Below are 3,520 nucleotides of genomic sequence, written 5' to 3' on the forward strand. Positions count from 1 at the left end.
AGTTCTTTTATTCCAGAATGTTCTAAAATTAATTTAATAATTTATTTATTTAATTTTAATTATTAATTTACTTAAGAGATGGNTGTTGTCTTGGAGCCATCAGTGTGGATGATCCATTTTGAGCTTTTACTTTTTGTGTTTGTCATATCGAAGATAATTTTGTACTTGTTTTCGTCAGATGAGTGGATAAACTGTTTGTAGTTCTTTTCTTCTTTCTCTATGCTGTGCTTTTTGATGTCCTCTATCCATTGCTCACTATTGGGTGGGAGGATACCATTTTTGATGTGTTGTTTTGTTGTTTCCACATTGAGGTCTTGCAGGTTGATGTTTGTTGTGTACCATCTCCACACCACTTCCCTCGCTCTAAGGTGTATTGGGAGCAGGTTGGCCAGAACACAGAGAGCATCTGTCGGTGCTGTTCTATAAGCCCTGCAGACTTTAATGGTTGTTCTCTGTTAGATCAATAAAATTTTCTTCCTTATGTGAATGATGTTTAGGGCTTTGTGCCATACCTGGACTCCGTATAAAATACCTGGCTCCACTGAGGCCTGATAAATTAGTCTACTGCTTCTAAACTCAATCCTCATGCGTTTCTTGAGATGTGTGACAAGAGGTTTGTTTTTTGAACCATTTTTTTATACATATTATTTACATGATCATGCCAGTTGATTTTCCTATCAAAAATTATTCCTAAGTACTTCATTTGGTTGACATTTTTAAAGTTATAGCCATCTATGTGTACCCCCAGTTGCCTTTTAAGTTGGCCCTGCCCCCATTTTTTCGTACACACCAGCAATTCGCATTTATTGTAATTTATGGGCTGTTTATAGGATTTACTCCACTCTGATATTGCTTTTAATTCTTTATTAGCCTCTTCCGTCAGTCTGTCACGGTTTTTATGTGCAACTATAAGTAGCACATCATCTGTGAAGGCCTGGATCTTGGTGTGCTCTTTTTCCTCATAATCATTTAGCATGCTGTCGAAGGTGAGGTTCCAGATCCCAGGGCCACTCCTTGAGCCCTGTGGGCATCCTCTGTTTATTTTTATCTCCACAGTTATATTACTCATGTAGTAGCCAGCTATTCTATCAGTTAATAACTTTGTAATGTTGTCTGTAAGATTTTTGGGCATTTTACCTCGTTTAACCTTTTGAAAACCCCTGGCCACCATAGGTTATCAAATGCCTTTTCAAAGCTATACTAACGAGTAGCGTATGTTTTTCTTCTTTCCATGAGTTTTGGATGAATTTTTTTGCTTCCAGTGCAGTATCTATAGTGGATCTGCCTTGTTTGAAACCATATTGTTTTTTATTTGTGTTGTTGCTATTGTTAAGGTACCAATTAATTCGGTTTATAATTAGGCCATCCATTATCTTTCCCATCACAGGAAGAAGGCTAAGTGGCCTGAATTCCTCCTGTTTGCTGGCATGTTCTGATTTAGGAATAAATTTGACATTAGCTTTTTTCCATATTTTGGGGAAGTAATTGAACCTTAAGCATTCATTGAATAAAAATATGAATGCAATTGGAATTTCACTGAATGCAGCTTTAATCATTTCTGGTGTTATTCTGTCTAAGCCCGGTGATTTCCGGTTGGCCAGGGTTTCAATTGCCTTTTGCACTGCACTTCTCTGAAGGTGAATGGAACATTGTCTGTTGTTGAGTTTATTTTATTTAGATTTCCTCTTATATCCTTGTGTTTGTCGTTTTCTTCTTCTTTGTTCTCAGACGGGAAATGAAATTTGAGGATGTTCCAGATGTTTTCGGTAATATTTGGATTGTTATTTTCACTGTTCCATTCCAGGAGGTTTGGGATTTGAGTTTTCTTGTTTCAATGAAAAGCCACCTTATAAGGAATATCCCACGGGTCATTTTTGTGAGTTTTACTACAAAATTCTTTCCATGCCTTTGTTCGTGTGTTGTTTATTATTGCTTTTTGTAGGTTTTTAGTGTTGTTCTGTAAGTTTATTTCATTCTTTTCTCCTCTTCTTTGTTTCTCGATCTTTCCATTTTTTTCCTGATTTTTCTGACCCTCCTTTTGTATGCTGTCAACTCGCTTGTCCACCAAACTTTTTTTACCTCTGTTTTCTTAGGTCTGGCTGCTTGTTGGCCAGCCAATTGAATTGCTCTTGTAACATGGTCTATGCAGCTGTCTACATCCTCTGTTGTTTCTGCTGGTTTGAAAGTGAAGTTTCTCCAATTTCTTGCAAAGTTTTCACGAAAGAGCTCCCAATTAGTGAGTGTTTGTATCCTTTTGCCTGTATTGTTATTGAGTATTTTTGTGCCTTTAATTTCAGTTAAAATAATTCTGTGGTCACTGGTAGTAGTAGTTGTAAGGGTTTCACAGGAGTTGATTTTATGCATGAAGTCATTGGATATCAGACATATGTCGTTCCATCTTTTGGCAAAGACAGTAAAAAACATGGGGATAGTACTCATGTTCCCCGACACCAGGTCCATTTCCTCCATTAATAAATTTAATTGTCTTCCCCTCTCATCCTCCTTGGGGCTGAACCAAATAGTAGCAGGAGACTTAAATGCAAAATCACCTATTAAGGTCTTACTATTTATTTTTCTTAGAATTTGTTCTAGATTTTTGATGGATTCGATGTAGTCTTCACTAGGTGCCAGGTAAATGCTCATGTATATCTCTGGCTCCTGATGTAAAACTGTGGTTGTAATTATGTTATTAGAAAGATGAGGGACCAGAACAATGTCAATGTTGTCGTTCCTAACAATAATCCTGCTCTTTGGCTTTTTTTCCCCTTGTTTCGCCAATATCTGCCAGCCCCCGAATCTCACAATTTTATTATTGATTATATAGGGCTCTTGTATGAGGAGTATGTCTGCATCTAGTTTATTGGCATTTTCAATTAGCAATGAGCTTGTCGCTTTGCTCCTCTGTAAATTAATTTGTAAGATTCTGATGCTTCGGCTGTTTGTATTAGTTGTAATATTGTCGGAGAGGTTGTACACTTGTCTCAGTGTTGTTGTTGCTCTTTTGGATGGCATAGCTGGTGGTTAGACTGAATGGGTGGTTATCCAGAGTATGATATTGTTGACAGTGACTATATTCCATAATTTGTTTGCTTGATTGTCTGTCTCTTCATTTTGATAGTTTGGGGGTACTGTGGGTCGAAAGCATTATGTCTGGTGTCATACCTCTGGTAGTCTGGGGGTTCTTTATTAATTGCCTTACAGTTGGTGCAGCATTGGGGGGGTTGATCTAATCTTTGACAATCACTAAACCTATGTGCCTTCACACAGTGGCTGCATTTTTGCTTCTGTGGGCAGCTGGTGGAGAGGTGATTATATCCGCAGCACTGGTAACATCTTACCAGCGGAATATAATCATTCACGTAGATGTTCGCCCATGATATTGCTATGTGTTTAGTCCTGATGAAGATGTCCCTTATTTGTGGGGTGGTCGAAAGGACCACGTGCCTGCAGTTTTATTTCGTTTTTTATTTAGAATGGTGCTAACCCGTGTCAAACTGTTATAGTCTTCTTGTTTTACTGC

At 37.9% G+C, this 3,520-nt stretch overlaps 1 protein-coding gene across 1 annotated transcript; it reads right to left on the reverse strand.

Annotated features, from left to right (window-relative positions):
* Positions 1-1,965: 1,965 nt before the first annotated feature.
* Positions 1,966-3,012, reverse strand: LOC111614230. The gene has a single exon (XM_023355611.1). It carries the CDS (start codon positions 3,010-3,012, stop codon positions 1,966-1,968), a length of 1,047 nt encoding a protein of 348 aa, XP_023211379.1.
* Between the last annotated feature and the right edge of the window lie 508 nt (positions 3,013-3,520).

Source organism: Centruroides sculpturatus, unplaced genomic scaffold (genome assembly GCF_000671375.1).
Source record: "Centruroides sculpturatus isolate CEXI.00-Female unplaced genomic scaffold, Cexi_2.0 scaffold1901, whole genome shotgun sequence".
In the NCBI taxonomy this organism is placed as follows: Eukaryota; Metazoa; Arthropoda; class Arachnida; order Scorpiones; family Buthidae; genus Centruroides; species Centruroides sculpturatus.

What these genes read in the sequence shown, in the direction of transcription:
- LOC111614230 (XM_023355611.1), bottom strand. Translation starts at nt 3,012, where the DNA reads ATGCCATCCAAAAGAGCAACAACAACACTGAGACAAGTGTACAACCTC.